This window comes from Eublepharis macularius, chromosome 10 (assembly GCF_028583425.1).
Source record: "Eublepharis macularius isolate TG4126 chromosome 10, MPM_Emac_v1.0, whole genome shotgun sequence".
Lineage (NCBI taxonomy): Eukaryota > Metazoa > Chordata > Lepidosauria > Squamata > Eublepharidae > Eublepharis > Eublepharis macularius.
Window position 1 is genome coordinate 54,435,734 of NC_072799.1, and position 19,561 is coordinate 54,455,294.

Consider the following 19,561-nt stretch of genomic DNA (forward strand, 5'->3'; position numbering starts at 1 on the left):
AAAAAATATGAAGAAGGAAAAAGGCAACGTTGATAAAGGAAACAGATCAATTAAAAATAGAAGTAAATGATAAATATAAAAGGATGAAAATAAAGTAACAGATTTTTAAGGAAAAGAATAGGTCAGAGGAACATATGACCTCATTAGAAAGGATGAAAAAAGTTGGTGGAAGTAGATTATTATTCTTCACTCCCCCAGAGAGCTGTAGTGAGGAATATGGCAGGATTTCCACTCGTCCTTTGAGAATACAACTCTCAGTCACAAACAGAGGAGGAGGAAGAGGAAGAAAAGGAAGGACTTAAAACAGAAGGGCCTGAAATTAAAAAAAACTGAAACGTTTGTAGAAGCAGAAATAAAATGAAGCAATTTTATTTTTTTTAAAAGGCACAGTCTAGAGGAAGGAAAGGATTGAAAATGAAAAACATGAAGACAATTCAGAGTAGAAAAAGATGGGAAGGTATGGGAATAAAGAAAATGCTTAGCATTTGGTTTAGGTTAGCTAAAATATATAAAAAACAAAGTATTAAAATGTCAGGTGATGCCCTTTGTATTCTCCAAGCTATAATTGTACGCCACATCATTAAGTGCACGTCTTCATGGACATTTTGTTTTGCAACAGAGGTGTTCTTTCATTACACCCAATTCCCCACAAACCACATGGCACCCCCATTTAGTCTGTAGCAGGTTTTCCTGCTGTCATCTACACTTCAGATGGAATGACTGGAGATCTAGCAATGACTTTGCCTTAAACAGTAATGATGGTTCAGAGTTCTCCCACACCATATTGGTCTGTTTCCCAGGAATCCCCCCTCCATGCGTGCTTTTGGCACCAAAGTGAGGAGGAGGACATACCTGTATAAAAGCAATAATTAAAGAGATTTATTTGTTTTGTTGGGTTAAATATTATCACAGGTAATACTCTAGCCCTTTACAGCATGGGTTACATAGGAACTTCATAAACAATAAACTAACCATCATATTAAGCAACATACTAGGCAATTTATAACTGTCAATGTGTCTCCCAATCTCCACTGGCACACGAGTTATTAAAACAAAATTTTATCACTGTACATATAATATATGGAATAAATTGACTTTTTAAAGTTGTTTAAATCATCAATATCTTTTTACTGATGTTACAATTTAACATCACTATATTACAGTAGATAGAATGGAAGCTATGCAAATATAGCACAGGAATTAATTCACATCGTCAATACGTGATGAATACATCATTTCTCTTAAATGCGTAGGGAAAATCCAGAATATATGAATAATAAGATGTTCATATACATTTGTATGTAATTTATATTGCATTACCCAATTAATATATACTTATTTAAACAAGGAATCAATATAATTTGGAGTCTACAGCTGGGAAGTGCAGATTGTCAACAAATTTCAGAAAACTTACATACAAATGATTCACGGTATATGAACAAATCATAATGTGATTTTTTTAAAATTACCCAAACTCCTTTATAATAATCCTTACTGTAACTCAGTTTCAAACTGCAGGAAATTATTAGTAACTTATAGTGTTTGTTTTTACAATGCTGCCTGCTCTTCATATCAGTATTATATTGTTTTAGGAAAAAAATTCAATACTACTGGTTTTAAAATAAAGCTTTTTTGATAGGTAGAATGGCCTCTGGGGGCATCTACTGGAAATATAGCAATACTGCAATCAATTCCTGATATTCAAGCAATGCATACTGTAACAAGACACAATTACAACAATCCTAAGAAGAGTTACTCCAGTCTAAGACCGTTGAAATCAATGGTCTTAGACTGAAGTAACTCTGCTTAGGACTGCACTAAATCAAGTACTAAATATAACAGAATGCACTGGACGACACCCCCAACCTCTAACATTAATGCAAGTTTTTCTACTGATTATACAGATTGTACTTCATGTGGATACATAACACTTGGCCTATGAAGTTAGTTGCTGGAATCATGCAACAATATATTGATTGGCTACTGTTAAAATACTATAAACATTATTTACAGCTTTATGTTATGGCAAAGCTGTGGAATTTTTACAGCAGGCCATACCATAAATAAAGAGAATTATAATAGGCCATACTTAGTGTAAAGTGCAGGCTTGACTGTGCATGGCATGGCAGAGAAGCCAGGACCTCTAAATATCATCTATTAAACATCCCAAGTGGTTCCAGACTCTACACAGAGACTTTTAACAGATTATATGAGGCCTTTCTCTGTTAAACCCCTCCTCCTTTCCCCCACCCCTTCTGTAAAATTCTGTAAAACAAAGGGGTTTCTGCTACTGAATCTGAAGAAGTGAGTTCTGCCTTATGAAAGCTCATACTGGAATGAATGTTATTACTCTTTAAGATACCACTTGACTTATGTTTTGCTACAGTAGATTAACCCCACTAGCCCACTGGAACGGTGAGGGAGAAGAGCCAACAAAAATGTAAAAGCAACCCTGTAACGGATACAGAAAAGCCTTACTGTAGAAGGCCTTATGATTCCGCTGTGCTTCCCAATGGCATTTCCTGCCTCCTCTGGTTGAGTCCAAGTGTTTCATTCATAGTCACTCATAGAAGAATAAGATTTGTAGCAAATGTTCATACCTTCTCTTTGACATTTGGTTTGTGGTTTTCTTTATAGAGCAAAACTGGTTCCCAAGTAACAACCAGAAAGGCCCCGATTACCAGGGAATCTCCAGAGAGAAGTCTGGCTTCCTCAGTCTGAGGAGTTATGTTATAGGTCGATTGAGTGTGAATTTTATTTTTAGGGTCTCAATGCATAGTGGAACCCAGATCTGGCTAGGAGTCCTCCCTTCAGCTGTTGTCCCTCCCTAAGCTTCAGAAAAAAAATTAGCTACAATCAAGGAAAAGCACAGAGGCTGAGAAAACTCTGCCCCCTTCCAACTGGCTAATGAGAGCCAAGGAGATAGGCTCAGAGACTTCAAAAGGTAGCTAAAGGAGAGGGAAAGCTAGCAAGAGAGGCAGAAGTGAAGCCACTAAAGGCATTCTTTATTTTAAATGCCAACACTTTTCTCTCCCCCATGAGAAAGCAGCTACTTTAACAAGTCAGTGCCTGTTACCTTTCCCTCCACAGCAGGTGACTTTTGCCTCTCCCAGCAGATCTCAACTGCCCTCTGCTGGGAGAGTATCTGAACAACCTAGATAGGGCTGCCTTTCAAGCCACCCATCTTGGACCCAAACACTTCAAGTCACAGGACCACCCCACCCTCACCCACACAGCTATGAGTTTTTGTTAGCTTTGACTCTTGAAAGCTCATAGCCTGGAAATTTAGTTGGTGCTTAATGTGCTACTGGACCTGAATCTTGCTCTTCTTCATGCTGTGAGTACAAAAGAGAATACTTACTTATCACTCATTGTCTTTTCTTCAAGGGAGATGTCCCCTGGAAAACCTACATCTCCCACCCTCACATAAATATATGTATGATGTTGCCATAATACATAATATATATTATGATGTCACATCTGCATTAGGCAGTGACAAGGCCTAGGCAGAAAAATGATGCAACACTCACAAATCTCACAGTAGGGTTTTGTTAAGAGGCTTCAAGTGTTTAGCATCTTGGACTAGTCTTACAACTGTGAAAAGCAAGAACCTTCCACACATTTGTCTACCTTCGTCTTATACCAATCTCCTCAAAATTCACTGCCCAGAAGATGAGCTGGGCATTACCATATTCAGATCTTGGTCATTTGACCATCCTCTTAAACATCTCTGCAATAAAAGTTATGTCTTGTTTTCACCCCAGTGCTTCATGGGGAACATTTTCCTTCTTGTTCCCACTGTGGGTATAATTTACAATTTGGATCTACTATCCCAGGTAACCATTCCATTGACATAAAGAAGCATATTATTTAAAGTTTATATATTGCCTGAATGATATACAAAAACTGCTCGGAATCTTCAAAGGTATTAGTGGGAACAAATACAGTATTTTAAAATTGTTCTTTCAATGTCCATATTATACTGGCTATTTTAATGATGGAACAATTTTGTGATGGAACAATTTTTTAAAAGTGAATCCAAACACTTTGCACAGTTTTCTTTTCAGTCAGCAGAAAACCACAAGCTAAGCTTTCAAAATCAGTGCAGCATAATTTAAGGAACATGAAAGTAAATACTACACCTCAAGTGTTATAGATGTTTTAAAATTAAGGATTTTTATATAACTTGAGCAATTACTACTTTAAAGCTGAGCATTTTATTACCTGATTCTTTTACACAGCTTTTCTCCTTCAAATTTTTAGACCACCTCTCCTTCAAAAAACAAGGTCCAAAGAGGTTTACAAACATTCAAAATCATAACAAACATTATGCATTGAAAAACTAGAAAACGTATCAACAAAATTAGGAAAAATCCTAAAAGAATACAACCAATAAAGCAGCGTAATCTCAATAACTGGGATAACCCAAAAGTAAACTGCCACGTGGCAGAAATTCCAATGCTGCATCAGGGCTGGATAAAAGACTGCTGGAACAACTCCACCTTGCATGCCCTGAGGAACCTAGAAAGCTTAACTTGGTCCTTCAGTCACTGTTTAATTTTAACATTCACTTTCTAGGAGGAAGGAGAATGATGCTTGTATTAAATTAACCTTGCATAATTATGGATGTCAGGAATATTTTTCAAATTATACTGACTTAGGTCTTTTAATTTTTTTTGTTACTAACACTATGAAAGCTGGGTGCAGAATGCTTTCATTCAAACTTTGTACACTACTTTAAATCTTTTCTTTAAATCAATATCCCATTTCCTGGACTTAGCCAATAAATGCAAATGACAGAAAACCACTGAGTAAAAATAATATTACAAGTCACTCACGAGGGTCGCCTGATTAAAGTTTACTAACACCCAGAATCTAATCCTCTATTGGTATCAGTGTTTTCATTCACTGCAGCAAAGTCTGAAAGCTTTACAGCAAACTTCTTACAAAATTTAAATAATTGTTTTACTACTTGCTAGCTTTTATCATATTTTTTCAGAGCCTGCTTGAAACATCACTGAAGAAACATGTGATCTAGAGACCTTCAGTGTATCAGAGCACTTGTCACTGTACACTATTTTGATACACTTTTAACTACAAATAGCTAAGATCTAATACTTAAAAGCTAAACTTTGAATATAATAAAGTAATATTTTGTACAAATAGTAACTATCAAAATAGGCATGTGTAAATAATGTTTTCAATGTGGCAATACAGTTTTTATCAGCTGCAGAATTTTTTCTCTTTGACTCCTGGCCTTTGTTAGCAAACTGTGCATTTAACTGAATTGTGCAATCAAGTGTACATTCACAGCATGTCAGTAAAGATTCTTTAATCAATACTTATATGCATCCTTCTTTATTTAAAAACACAAAAACAGTAGGAATAGAAGAAACTAATCAATTATAATCTACTTAAGGAAGACATTGATAAAAATATGAAAACATTGCCCTGCTATCATGGATAAATAGAAATTCATATTTTGAAATGTATTTATTTGTCATACACCTCAACCCCAATTGTTATAATTATAAACCTCGCTGATTACCAGAACTTAGTTTTAAGTAAGTTTGTTCAGAACTGGGGTCTACAAGTGGTTTAAGCAAAGAAATGCTTACACTAGAACAAAGAAATATTAAACTAATACAAAACAATGTTGGAGGGAAAAGGTCAACACTGGAAGGAGTTTCTGGTCTCTAAAATTAACTTATTTTCTTGTAACAGAAATGATAATCACATTTTTCTGTAGCTGAAAGTTCTGATTTTAAAAGTGTCTTATAAAAAATGCACATCAACTTGACAAAAAAGGAAAACTAATTAAGAATCATGTGGTACCTTAAAGATCAACCAATTTTTGTGCTCTAGACCCCCATTAGATAAGATGCATGTAATATGATAATAAATTGGCAGATTATGTACTATGTATACACAAACCCACGAGTGCTGATATTTTTTTCTGGAAACAATAAGGCAAGATGCCAATGAAATACAGTGGACAAGGTATGTGTGAGACATTATATGAAGGCACCTAATGCATCCAAGATAAGAACCCATTTACAGATAAATTCTAAATAAAGTATTTCATGCTGGAAGTTCACTTTAAACAAAAGCAAGTGTTTCAATTATTATATTCTAAGTGTATTTGAAAGTCTAAGCCACAGTTTCTCTCTAATTTCAGTTTGGGGAAAATATCTTGAATTATTTGTGATTTTGTATCTTTGCAGCTTTGTGTCTTACCTCAAAATCAAGACTCATTAGTCTGCGCTACAGAAGAAAACATTAGGAACTACATATGAAGTTACAACAACTCATTTTATGTTTGCTTTACACTTTTCAGTTATAAAATGTACAGATTATTTTCCAACTTCATGGAGCTCAGGGTAAGATTAAAAAGCATTTATATACAGTTCAGAAGATTTACATTATAAATCCACTCTCTCAGTTGTGGGGCAAATGGAAATTCCCAGGTGCATTTTATACCATTTTACAGATAGAATATTTCTACCAGAACTGTACACCGCCTCAAATAATAAAGCACAATTGTTTACTTGTATGTATCTGATTTTATAAGTATTGTTGAACTATTGAGTAATAAAGTTTAGAAAACAGTTAGGATTAAATTTAGCAAAAACAAGAAGTTATATAAAAAGAAAAACTTCAATTCAGTGTCCTTTATTAAAGTATGTCTTATATTTTATCTTTGCAAGAATTTCATAAGTTTTTGCAAGTAAAATTCTGTTTCCTCTGCACTTACTAATAGTCATGAGAATCTGTAGTTTGCACCTTCCTATTAAAAATGTATTGTATTTTTTTGAAATTATTCACCCCGCCTTTTATCCAGATCATGTCTTTGAAAGGAGGAAGTAGATAATAAATGGAATAATTCATGATTTCCCATTAAATATGAAACTTTCTTTTGCAGAGTTTAGAAAATGGAACTTCTACATAATGTACAGAAGTTGATTAGAACTTTTTAACCTTTTCATGAGAAGTCTTCAATATTACTCAAATGTATTGGCAATTTTTTCAGAAAAATAAACTATTAATTTGCTATTTAATTGTATTCTTTAGTCTTTCTTTAATTACAGTGAATAAGTACATTACAGTAAGCTCAACTGGAGAAAGCACAATGATATGCACACACTCAGTCACACATACACTCACTGTCGCACTCTTTCAGAATTACATTCTTGTTTTGAACGTTGTTCAATAAAAGCATGGTCTTGGTCACAACAAGCAAGATTATTAGGAATTATTCACACAGAACAGAATACATATTTAAATAACATTAAATCTTTGAAAGCATTAACAGAAAATGCAGGCTGTATCTTCCAATACTAAAACTTGTGCTACTTTTCTTCTGACTGTATCCTATCAGAAGGGAGTTTAGAGGGGAAAGTTTCTAATGATGTTTTCTGTTACAAAAAAGGGTATTTTTTCCTACAGAAAAATATTTAAATTTAAATAGAAAGGTACATATGAACAATAAAGAAAATTAGTAAAACAGGCCAGTGAGAAAAAGATTTGAAGTAGATCATGAAAAACTGCTGTTATTTCTTACAGTCAGTGCCTTATATATTAAACTAGCTTGATACCCATGCTTCACTACGATATTTAACTACTTTAAATCCAGTTATAATACTTACGGGTATGTAACATTTTTTGTGGGATTTTTTTTAGTTGATTTTGTAGTATAATACCCAACCTTCATAAAGGTGTTTGAATTAAGTGAAGCATGTTATCCCTATTCAGGAGTCTTGTACCGTCTTCAACTGTCTGCAGTTTCCTTGACCTGATTTTGACAGAGTTCCACAGCTGACCAATCAGAGAGAGGAGGTGCAAGCAGGCAGGAGCCTGCCAGCCACACAGGAAAGCCAGGCCCCACAGGGAGAATGAAAACCCTAGTGAACTTCTAGGGGAAGACTGGGAGGGACATTTGACCTCAGAACACATTCAATGACTCCCAATAGCAACTGCACACTGTTTAGAATGTGGAGAGTGAGAACCAATCAGGCCGCATATGCATATGACCTCTGTGTTCTAACTATCTCTTGGGGGGAGAGGAATGAGGTGTGGAAAGTTGTGAGCCCGAATCAGCCTGCATATGCAAATGCCCTTGAAAGGCTGGCCCAATCAGGGAAGAGTGGCCGAGCTGGCAGTGGGCGGGAGTGCAAGCAGGCAGTAGCCTGCCAGCCACACAGGGAAGCTGTATCACTTTGGGAAAACATATTTGACCCCTTTTGACCCCTTAGGGGGCGAATTTCTTAAAATCCTTTCTTAATGGATGTTTATATCATGAAAGGAACGTTATCTCTAAATCTCATGTTTCTAGGTCCAGGGATTTGGGCTGGGTGTTGATGAGTCAGTCAGGACACTTGTCTTTATATACATAGATGAATAAGCAATAATGAAAATTAATTGAAACTAGTCTTTTGTGTTGGATTTAGTTTCAGTGTTTTAATGCCCTTTTTTAAAACATAGCACAGATGTTAAAGCAGTGAAAAAACTCATCTCCTAATAACTTCATACATCAGTAAAGAACACTGATAAACTGTACAGGTATTGGAAAGAAAGGGATGGTGATGAAAAATAATACATGGTAGCAGAAAGATGAGTGGGCCTGAGATGGGATGAAAATATGTTAAATATGTCGATATAAAGGGGTGTTAGGTTCTAGAAATGGTTCCTACATGTGTAGACATTTAATATGTAAGGGTCAATTCATTTAAAGCATTTTATGTACACCAAATATATATAAAGACCAAGTTCTTCCTTTGCCTCATATTACATGTCCTAGAGATAATGTCCATGTATGGGCTATATGTGAACTGACCTTGGATTCTGCATATTCCTAGACCCACCCACTTTCCACAGTTTATTCATGAGAGTTATTTTTGCTTAACTAATTAAAATAGCTTATTGTTGATTAAGGCCCTGAATATAATCAATATCAGTCCTTACGGTGGCTGAGCAGTTATAAAAAATGGACTAGATCTTTTTCCTGCTTGTTGAACCAATGGAATGCAAACATACACGCTGGGACTGATAATCTTTTAAAGTTCCCTTTTTGGAAACAAAATATGAGAAGGAACATATACTGTTTACTGTATCCCAGTAGATCCTAGTTGTTATGTCTGGATTCACTATCACTCTGTGACTTTATAAGTGAACAAGCGGAATGGTAATGTGTGCTCCAGAGCCTACCCCTGAACTTCAGTACAATTTCATGATTTATCACTGGATGTTATGATAGGATACTCTATTGTAGAGTTGCCAACTGCTTGGAGAAAAAATGCCCTGTTTCTTTAACATTGGCTAAGCCAGATATTATTTACTAGATGATGATATTTACTTCTATCCAGGAACAACTTCAGCTGCTCATTTCCACACATCGAGCCTGTTAATAAAGGAGACAGGACACTTTTTTCAGGCAGTTGGCAACCTACTTTTTCCTAGCCTAACAGAACTTTGGCCTATGCCCTCTGCTATGATCTTAATGGAATAATGACCATAAGGAATCATTTGGAAGTGTAATGAAGAGTTCCTTATCAGAAAAATGGAGGCGAGAGAGACAAAGGAACAGAATTCCTAATGAATAGTACCAAACTATCATGAGCCCAAATAAGCTGCTTTCCACAGAAGATAAGGCGACAAGATTTCAGACCTGTGAATATTCAACTTCACAGAAATCCTAGAGAGATCACAAAAATCTGATTTATCCAAAACCTGATTTATCCAGGAAGAGAAATGGACCTTCAAAATGAGATCATATGATGTGGCACCTTTTGTTAATTTTCTAGATTTCAACAGAAATCTTTTAAAAGCCTGTCTTACCTTAAAGATGAAAGTACTGACAAGTACCTTCAGTCAATGAGGGCACATATATTTTGAATCACATAAGAAAGAAGGATACTGTTAGAAAAAACATTCAGATAAGAACCCTGCTCCAGGTATACATGTCTGAGCAAGTAATTACATTAACAGTGCAAATAAATGGGCTTAGACTGGAGTAACTCTTCTTAGGATTGCACTGTTAGACTGATATCTCTGTATGAAGCAAGTTGTGCCAGGTGCCACTTACAAACAAGGTACTGATCTCTAAACTAATACTCCCTAAACAAGAGGTGCGAATTATGGTACTAATGCCAAAGGATCTGAACCTCAAATGTGTTTTTAAAAATAATCTGTATGCATAGCTGTTATGTAACATCATAAGAAATGTTACTTTCCCTAAACTGGACAGTGATTTATACCGAACTAGTGCACATTAAAAAGTCACAATTGCAAATCACTACATTACTTCTGTGAATAATATTTTCAACCTTAAGAGGCTTTCAAAAACTAAAACAGAAAGAGATAAGTTTTAATTACTAACAATTATATGCTGTAAATGTTCTAACAGGCATTGAACTAAATGCTTTGATATATGCAAGAGAAGTAGCAGTGAAACATAATTATTTAATATCATTTTTAATTTTAAATGCCATGTTCCTCAGGCAATTTTCTGAGGAACTTTAGATTTCAAAGAATAGGGCTAGAAACAAAGAAAACAATAAACTTGCTCCATAAAAATGCCTCAGAAAGACCTTACTTACGCAGCAGCCTCTTGTTTTGACAATCCTTTGATATGCATGGCCAAATAACGATCTATCGCATCTTTGCCTTTGATCAAATGCATCCTAAATTTAAATTAAAAAATTAAAGAACTGTGAGGTGATTTAACATCAAAATCTGTTACATGTATTATGTATTAATCTTTGCCAAGCAAGGAAAGATAAATATTAAAATATTGACAAGGTATTTTATCAGACACATTTTATAAAGATGTATACGTATAATTTTAACTTTTTGGTCTAAAGATAATTCAAATCTTTATTGTTTGTGTAAAGTACACATGGTTTTAGCAGAAAATTTCTGATATTCCATCGTTAATGCATAAACAATACATATTCTGAAGGGATTAGGAAATAGGAGTGCATCTTCTCTCTTTCTTTAAACTTTAAACAAGTGTGCTAATCACAACTGTGAATTGCTTGAATGGATGAAGACTACACATACACTGGTATCAGAAATATTTTAGGCAAGGTATATTACTTTTTTAAACAATCACAACTATTTTGACACCTTAAAGTAGAGTTCTAAAAAATAAATATTAAGGGCACATTCCAATAATGAACTCTTTAAAAGAAAGCCAACTGATGCCAACTGACATCAGTCCTAATGTCTGATGTCGGAAAACAAATCAAGACAGATTCACACATTATAATTTTCAAGTATACACCAAAAATGTTTACAAAACAGAAATTATGAGCAACAACTGAAAACAAGTTTTATTTGCAAGCATATATATATATATATATATATATAAATGTATGCGTCACAGAGGTAGATGGGCTATAACTTCCTGTCATATGTATCTTCAACTGCAAACTGAGTGCGTAATTTGTCAGAAGGTTCTTCATCATAACTCAGTTCATCTCCAGCCTCTCTCCCTACTCTGAGATTTAATAAATGTTTGTTTTATTATTTTTAATTCTTTAGAGGCACTACATCCCCCTTCATTGTTAACATGCAGACCTAACTAACTGAAAAATCAGGGAGGTATGTGCATGGCAAATCGTACTATTGTTGCTGTATCACTGATGGAGGAGCACAGCAAATAAAAAGTAGTTGAGACATACTCTGATCATTTAGAAAGGTCTCAAGAGTAATTTCTGAGAAACATAAAAGAGTAAGAAATTTTGAGACTCTCAGTGCAATCCTATGAAGAGTTACTCCAGTCTAAGCCCATTGAAGTCAATGGGCTTAGACTGGAGTAACTCTCCATAGGATTGCACTGTAAATATACTATTTAAAATAAGTATATTTACCAAGTAGCTTCTCATTTAAAAGATATTATTTTATTTTTTCCACATTTTATACTAAAACACCCTATCCCAAAAAATAATTTATACTCTATCCTGTGTTTTATCCATTATGCAAAACTATCATTCCTATAAGAAGATATCCCAGCTATTGCGAAAAATGTGATAAAACTAGACATGTTGTTTTTTAAAAAACATTATTACATTTATCAGTTAACTGAAGAAAAAGAAGCACAAGTTATACACACCTTGCAAAGGCTGGCGAAGGGCATCTTACCTCTTCCGTATCTGGATGCTCTTTGGGGCATTGTATTTGAACGGGGGGCAATATGCTCATTTTGAACTAAATAAATGAATACAGAATAGTTTGAGTAATTTTCTAGATTTTCAGTTCAAATATACATCATCCACTTAAAATTAGGTCAAAACCATTTAAGGTCTCACCACGTCAAGAAATTAGGAATTTTTTTGGATGCGATGAAACTGACCTGCCCTGCCCTGGATGGTCCAAGTGAGTCTGATCTCAACAGTCTCAAATTAAGCAGAGTTGGCCCTGATTAGTACTTGGATGGGAGACCACCTCAGAAAACCAGGCAAGGCAGGCAACGGCAAACCATTTCTTGCCTTGAAAACCCCAGCAAGGTTGCCATAAGTCAGTCGCAACGTGAGGGCACTTTACACACACACAAAACGGACCACATTAGATATCTGTTGTAGTAGTTATGCTGACTCTGCATTTGCTTAACAGGTTATCTAATGTGATCATCTAAAAGTGCAGCCAGTACCGTATTGCCAAGCCCTGAATGAATCAATTTGCTTCGCAATGAACAGTATTGAGAAAATATTTCCACAGTATTCTTTAACTAGCCCTTAAAAAGTAGGGACAAACTTACCCACAGGAAAAAAAAAATAGTCAAACTAATTTTTTAATCCTCTCCAACTCTAAAGTCCTTAATTAGGTCAATTACCCTGTAGTGTTTCATGCTGCTTCCCTCCCTGCTATAATTTCCTATAAACAGCAGTTTATACACTGACTGTGGCTGATTCCGCACACGTTGGATAATGCACTTTCAATGCACTTTATCAATTGTTTGAGGTGGATTTTTTGTTCCATGCATGAAAAAATCTGTTCCAAATGATCTATAAAGAGGATTGGAAGTGCATTATCCAACGTGTATGGAATCACTCATGTGTTATGGTCATTTTTTACTACTAATCGCACTGAAAGGAAAATGAAATTGGCAAATAGGGTGAAAAAATCAAAACTGTATTTTTTAATTTTCACACATTCCCCCCCCCCTGCTGTCCTTGCCACTGCTCTGTTCCTTCAATGCTAAAGCAAAATACATAATAAAAGGCTTATTTGGCAGCTGGTGGCATGATCAATACAACTTGCATTTTTAAAAATTCTATGACTTACTTTTAATATCTATTTGTTCCCTCCTCTCACCAGATTAGTAAAGCACACTTTTTGTTTGAGCAAAGGCTGAGGATGTAAAGTTTCCAAAATTACTGAATGTACAAAAACATTTTTTTAAATGTTGTAGACATAATACTAAACATGCTTATATTTTGTGGGTTCAAAAATGATGCTTGAAGTAGAACCATACTGATGTTATCACACAGAGATACAAGAATAATGGTTTATAAAGAAGCAGTTAAGAAATTAATACTTAAATGTTTTACAAAAATACATTTTTAAAGGAGTAACAGAACATAGCAATGTTAAACATTGACATAACTGAAACAGGTACAAAAAGAGCATGTCTAAACACAAGAGGCATTGAAAAGAATTTAATTCTGACTTAACTGAGCCCTTCATGTACTTGTTGTGATAACCAAAGGTTGACACAAAATTCCTAATAATGTATATTTTAAGGAAAACTGAGCTTAAATACATGTATTGACCAATGTTAAAACTGAGGTTTATTAATGAAATGGGCTTACATATAATTAGTAACTCTTATTATATCAGTAGCTAGAACACACTATTAGATATGGAAAACTGCTGCTATAACAACAGAATAGCAACTTAATACTATAATTAGTCTCATATGAACATGAGCTTTATTTCTTTTAAACAAGACAAAAGAACACAAAGCAGTCTAGCTTGTCATTTTGAAGTTCATAAATGCTAATGGGACTTTTTTTTGCCACAGAGCACTATGCTCTTTTTCCCACGTACTCAGCTTACACTTCCCACCATTAAAGTTACAGCTGCCACTTCCTTCATTTTACACAACTGTGATCTGAGACTGTTAGCAGCAGGAGCACCCTTATTTTTAAATTTAGTTTAATGTAGGTATTGTAAGCCCTGCTGGCAGGCCTCAAGGCACAAACTTTTAATGGAGGAAGAAACTGAACACTGCAAAAATGGAGAGAGAATTCTCTAATTGTTAGAGATATTGCTAGGAATGCAAGTACAGACAAGTTGATAAAACATAGTATCAGCTGTAGTTGATAGGTAACTGGTAAAGCTATTCTATGTTACATCAAACCTAGTGATGCTAATAGAATTTACAACTGGGGAATTTAGAACATGAACTTCTCCAGTTTGAAACTGGTGAGCCGCATATGATCTGAGCCAAACCTTTGTAACGTTTGAGTTCAGCTTTTAATTGGCTTTGGACCTGGCCACAACCCCATTTCCACCCCTGTCCTGTGGCTTTGTGAAACTCCTGTTGGTGGCAATCAGAAAGACTGTTGCTGCTGCAATCATCAGTAAGCCTGCCCATAAAACCTGAAACAATACTATGGCCGATTCCACACCACCTTGTTTTAGCGCCAGTTTTTCGCTGCCGCAGCACTACACATTCCTCTTGTTCACACGTTTTTTTAAAAAAATCATGGTATCGCTATGGCGTCGCAGCAGACCACCGCGATTTCATCGCGCTATGAGCTCATTACATCGTCCAGCCCCTAAAGCATCACCAAGCCCCACCCCTCATCTCCGAGGTTCCCCCCGCACTTAAAGAAAAAAAAAAGGAACAGGATGGTTTCACAAGGAGCCATGATGAGAAATCCAACAATCCTCCTACCACCAACAGAGAGAAAAATTCCGCTGATCTACTATTAAAAATCAGTTCAAATTTGCCCGCCTAAACAAGGGACCAATCACTGCAAACTGTCGATGGTGGGAGGATAATGAGCCAATGGCAGCCAATTAACGGGGTGTCGTTTCGACAGGACAGGATAGTATCTTGTCGATATACCGACCAATTGAAGATTTTTTTAAAAAAAAAAGGTCACAAGACTTTTCACAGCCCAACCACGCCCCCCCTCCCATTCATTGCGGGTTTTATTGAGTGGATGTGATCGTGGCATCGCGCAAGAGAAATGGGAGTCAGAAGGTGATGTGGACAGGCAGCTTGATATTGCGCCCTCACACGTGACGCAATCATTCCGAAAAAAACACGGGAGGTAAGGTGGTGTGGAATCGGCCTATTTCCATGAATCCTGGTGCCCACATCACTATTCCTGCAGAATTCCAGGGCCTAAATAAGGTTGCTGCCCTGGCCAGGTAAGGTTTGAGAAAAAGAAGGAAGCAACAGGGAACTCATGAGAGGTTTGACACGTGCTTCCAGGCCTTACTGTATTTTCAAAGACATCACTGGAACTCAGAGCTCAGAACAACAATTGGAATGAACCCAAGCTTAAAACAGGTTCATTTTGGCCTGATACGAACTGTGCCTAGATTAGTTCATTATAAGCACACCTATTTCAAATCAAGTTTGCTATCACTAATCAAGAAAGAATAATTTATATAAATTAAGCCTTTCTGATAGGGAACATATTCTGTGTACTAAAAAAGTAGCAGAAACTTCTGGACTCATTGCTAAGACTGTGAATGCTTTGATCAGCAGCTGTATAGTGCCATCAATGAGATTGCAATAAAAAACTCAACTGAAATGAGAGCACTTTCATCGATTCTAGATACAGATCAGAAAGCAAGGACATAAAACAAAGTCACCACACACAGTCAGTTTTAATTTGTTCTATGTGGCAACTAGCAGCACATGCAGTGAAAGCATGTCTGGCACTTTATCAGGCACACAGAATGACTTTCATCCATACCCCTACCCAGAAACAGCTGTTTCGTAGTGGGATGGTAAATATAAGTTCCTCGTTGGTTTAAGAGCCACTGGCTGTTGACATAACATTTAATCAGCTCTTAGAAATGAAATAGTTATTCAAATAATGAGTTATAAAAAAACCCAAGATGAGCAACACTTACAGCTTCACAAGATACAACTCTGACACTAGTTTTATTAAAATGTCTAAAAAGAAACAAATTAGAACACTTTTTTACAACAAACCAAAAACATTTAATTTCTGCAACAAGCAAACATTGCTGAAATGTCTGCCATTCTGATGACTATGATATGGGCGGAAGCAGGACGTGATATGCTCCGAGAGGACTTCCAAAACGCATTTCATTCAGAGACATATCACACTCCCTTAAATGGTCAGTTGTGTAACACAAGACTAGATGTACCGTGTGTACAGGGCTGGATTCTTACTGCAGTGTAACACACTGGCCGTCGTCACACGGGCTTTTATTTAGCGCTAAAATGGCGCTATTTCCCGGCAAACACCCACCTTATTCCAACACTGTAGCGATTTTCTCTTTTCTGCTTTGTGCTTGATAGTCGCGCTATTTTGTGCCTCAGTGTGAATGCCTCACATCGATGTATTTCGCCTCACAACGTCCTATGCCCTCCCTTCAATCCCAGAATCCATTTCTTCCTGCGATTCCCCTTTTTTTATTTTATTATGTCCTTATAACGCCATAACGACATAACACAATGCAAACTTTCTGCTGAAGTAAAAATGACTCAATCACCATGGCAGAGTCTTCAGCGATGGGGATCACGTCAGACAGGGAATTTTCTGCGGGCAAAGGGCTATTTATATAATTTCAAAGTTGGTAAAACAAAAGGATCGTGATGTTTTGCTCTAACGGAATGTTTATATGCTGTTATTCCGTTATAGCGGAATTAAACGCTAGAAAAATAAAAAAAGGGGGGGAGGAGCTACTTCTGCGCGGTTAGAGAGAACAGAACAGAGTGCTTCGGTGTGGACAGCTGGTGGCGCGAAGAGCCGTTAGGTGACCCAAAGAAACGTTACTGTGCCGATAGCAGGTAGGACGCTATATGCTGTAAATTTAATGGAAGAGATGTCCGTGTGACGACGGCCACTGTTGGGAACTGGCTTTTAGACTGAGAGGTAAATAGACACGATTAATCAGAGAGGGATTCCTATCTCAAAAGCAACTTCTAGTTGTTAAAACTCTCCAAGATACCACATTGCTGGTCTTGTAAGGGTGAGCTATTAGTGTACAAGTGCAAGACTGGCCACCTAACAGCAACACCAGCTGTTTCAAGGATCTGCTGTTTTCAATGATGATTCTGATTTTCCATCACTTGAAAGGTTCAAGTTGTTTGTCAACAAGATGGTATTCAAAAAATCTTATTGGTTTCCTTTTTTATCAAGCAATAAAGCTCTATTATTAGAAAAACCATCACTATCAAAAAAGTAAATATTAAAAAATATTAAAGAGTTCAGTAGCACCTTTAAAACTAACTAACGTTATTGTGGCATAAGCTTTTGAGAACTACAGCTCTCTTCGTCAGAAGCCTGCAGCTGTGGTTCTCGAAAGCTTATGCTATAATAAAATTGGTTAGTCTTAAAGATGCTACTGGACTCTTTACTATTTTGCAACTACAGACTAACACGGCTAACTCCTCTGGATTAAAAATAATGAATGCAAACTCCATGTTTTGAAAAATCGTAAGATTATATTCATTTTTTCCTGGAAATGTTTCATACTAATAAGATATGTGACTTTTCAAGTTTGAGCATTTTGGAAATTGCAAAGAAACTGCTTTTGTTATGTTTTCCCAACAAAAATATTTTTCTTCACACCTCAAAAATTAAGGAGAAGGTTTTCTTTATCTGTTGATTTTCTATATACAGATCCTTTTCAATTTCCCCCTTTTATCACATAGCTTAAGACTACTGTGTTAGCAAACTACCAAGGCACTCTCCTAGCATGAATAAACACAAAGAAGTAACTGTGTTACCCAGCTAAGATATGGCAAATTACAGCTACCAAAACAAAGACCCCTGAAACAACTTAGAAGTCTAGCAGATTTATTGTGGCATAAACTTTGTGGACTACAGACCACTTCATCAGATGCACCTAATGAAGTGGGTTCAAATCCACAAAGCTTTTGCAACAATAGATTGGTTAGTCTCCAAGATTTCTTTTTGAATCCAGTGGGAGGAGAGAGGAGGTGTTTACTTTTCCAAATATTGGACAGCTACTGGACTCAGGTGAAGCTCCTGCTAGTCAGTCAGAGACAGTAGCTGTGTTTACACACAGAGAGACACAAACACAACAGCTTTCTTGCATTGTGTTCCTGAACACACAGCTTCTGGTGATTAAACCTATTCTCCACTGCTGCGATTATACATTTCAGGGGGGTTAACTCCCTTTAAAGCGAAGCATTATTGACAACTGGCAAAGGATTCTTGCAGAGCTTAAACATGTTTGGCTCGTTCTGCTGTGCAGAAAAGAAGAACCCTGGCACTCTAACTCTTGTTGATGGGCAGTGAAAGCATTTTGTACATTTCATGGGTCAGTACAGACAGCGGGCTCTCATCTTCTTCTGTGGATGCCAAAAATCAACATCCAGGAACCAGAACTATTCTTTGAACTGGAACACGCCAAGGGATGAAGAAACGACCCAAATCAAAGAGCAACCATCCTGCACTCTTACCTCTCTTGTTTGCTATCCCGTCCCTCAGCTCTACACCACTTTTTCCACCTCTCAGGAACTTGGGGGGGGGGGCTGTGAGGAAGGTGCTGCAGGAATCCCCCTACAGAATTCACCTTCCAGCCTGAAAGCCTTGTATAAAGGCAGAGAATGCCGCGCTTGCAGAAAAAGGATCCGCGGGGGCATTTTCTCACTTTAACTGGGCTGGCGCCTAATTCTAAACAGCACCGATGACCGGGCCCCATACAGGGCAGCCGGCCACCTAACCCCCCCCCCCCCACTTCCCAATCCCCTCTCAGGCGCGCTCCCATTTATCATGGCATAAGACGCCTGCCATTTGGGAGTCAATGGCCGGAATACAACAAGACTTACTTCCGAGTAAACAACTGAGCTTGCCTGCCTCTCGCTCAGCCCTGGACACAAAAATGCGGAGAGGGGCGCGCTACTCACTGACTGAGCCGGAGGAAGAACCGGCGCGTTTCTTGCTCCGCTTAACTGACCACACAGACACCGGGGCCCTACCCGAGAGAGGAAGGGAGATGACGACCCGCCCCATCGCCTCCCCCGCCAGCCCCCGAGGAAACGGCGACTCTACCCACATCAGCTCGCCTCCGAGTCCTTCCGTTCCCTCCCAGGCCTCGGGAGAAGGGCTCAGAGAGAGGCAGGACGCCCAGGCGTCACGTCACCATAGAAACTGACGCTGCGACAGCGGAGCGGGCAAAACGGCCGCTCCGCCCAGCCCACGCCCTTCTTCGCCAGCCGCCCGGTTTCTCGTCGGGAGGAAGAAACGTTCTTCCCGCCAATGGTCGCCTGACGTCACAAAAAGGCTCTTTGCCGTTTTCCCTCCTGCCGTTGTTGAGGGAAAGCCCCCCCCGACCCCGCCATTTTAGAGTCTCGTGGAGTGTGACGAGGCTCCTG

At 37.4% G+C, this 19,561-nt stretch overlaps 1 protein-coding gene across 5 annotated transcripts in view; it reads right to left on the reverse strand.

The window, feature by feature from the left end:
* The window catches only part of TTC29 (tetratricopeptide repeat domain 29), a 267,221-nt gene extending 247,924 nt beyond the window's left edge, over positions 1-19,297 (reverse strand). For 4 of the 5 annotated variants that reach the window (XM_054990580.1, XM_054990579.1, XM_054990578.1 and 1 more), the window contains exons 1-4: positions 19,243-19,272; positions 13,285-13,350; positions 12,113-12,207; positions 10,596-10,679 (exon numbers count right to left, since the gene is read on the reverse strand). In XM_054990580.1, the coding sequence (XP_054846555.1) occupies positions 10,596-10,679; positions 12,113-12,201 (173 nt within the window). In that variant the 5' untranslated portion in view covers positions 12,202-12,207; positions 13,285-13,350; positions 19,243-19,272. Of the gene's footprint in view, positions 1-10,595; positions 10,680-12,112; positions 12,208-13,284; positions 13,351-19,242 lie in introns of all 5 variants that reach the window. The other variant, XM_054990577.1, reaches the window with a different exon arrangement.
* Between the last annotated feature and the right edge of the window lie 264 nt (positions 19,298-19,561).